The sequence below is a fragment of the Acanthisitta chloris genome, unplaced genomic scaffold (assembly GCF_000695815.1).
Source record: "Acanthisitta chloris isolate BGI_N310 unplaced genomic scaffold, ASM69581v1 scaffold18716, whole genome shotgun sequence".
Taxonomy (NCBI): Eukaryota; Metazoa; Chordata; class Aves; order Passeriformes; family Acanthisittidae; genus Acanthisitta; species Acanthisitta chloris.
Genome location: NW_008676680.1, coordinates 1 through 790, shown reverse-complemented (window position 1 = coordinate 790; position 790 = coordinate 1). Strand labels below are relative to the sequence as shown.

Below are 790 nucleotides of genomic sequence, written 5' to 3'. Positions count from 1 at the left end.
CATGGCAGCAGCTGCCTGGGCCAGTGGTTTTCTCAATGCTCTGCTGCACACAGCCAGCACCTTCTCACTGCCCCTGTTGGGCAAGATGCACACCAGTAAGTCCTGCAAGGAGGAAATGAGCAAACACCAGGAGTAACAAATCCTTAGTTTTAACCTAGCCCCAAAAAAGGCACTGCTCTCACTGGGATCTTTATGGGGTTGTGCAGATACAAAAACAAAAGCAAATACTATTACCTCTCACCTCCCAAGCACTTTTTGAATTGCACTAGCCTTGGCTTGCCACAAAGAACTTCCCTGTGTCCCTCACCTGGCTGTGGTCTCCCTCTTTGTCAATACTTGTACATTTGCCTACCTGAAGCCTCCCTCCATCTCCTCCCATGTCCTGGACCTGGTGGTCACAATTCTGTACTCAATGGTGCCTCCAGCACTGAACCCTCTGATCTACAGCCTGAGGAACCAGGAGCTCAAGGATTCCTTGAGGAAACTGATAAATGGATTTCTTTCAGGAGCAATAAAATGCCTATTTTCTTCTGCATAGCATTCAGAATGTCACTCATTACATACTAATCCAGTTTTCTGCCTCTTGATGGTTTTACTTTTCGGGGTTGTTGGGTTGGGTTTGGGCTTATTTTGGGAGGGATTGTGCATTTGTATGGTTGTTTTTGTTTCTTGCTTTTGACAATGTTTTCCACACAGACATGTCACTCATCATTCTGTTTCTACATCTCTATGTGCTGCTCCAGGGTGCCCCAGAGCCTCTGAGGACCCACCATGTCTGAGCATTTGAATA

At 46.6% G+C, this 790-nt stretch overlaps 1 protein-coding gene across 1 annotated transcript; it reads left to right on the top strand.

Annotated features, from left to right (window-relative positions):
- Position 1: 1 nt before the first annotated feature.
- On the top strand, positions 2-538 carry LOC103803660 (olfactory receptor 14C36-like). The gene is made up of 2 exons (XM_009076232.1): positions 2-95; positions 288-538. The coding sequence occupies exons 1-2, from the start codon at positions 2-4 to the stop codon at positions 536-538; spliced, it is 345 nt and encodes a 114-aa protein (XP_009074480.1).
- The last annotated feature ends 252 nt before the right edge of the window (positions 539-790 follow it).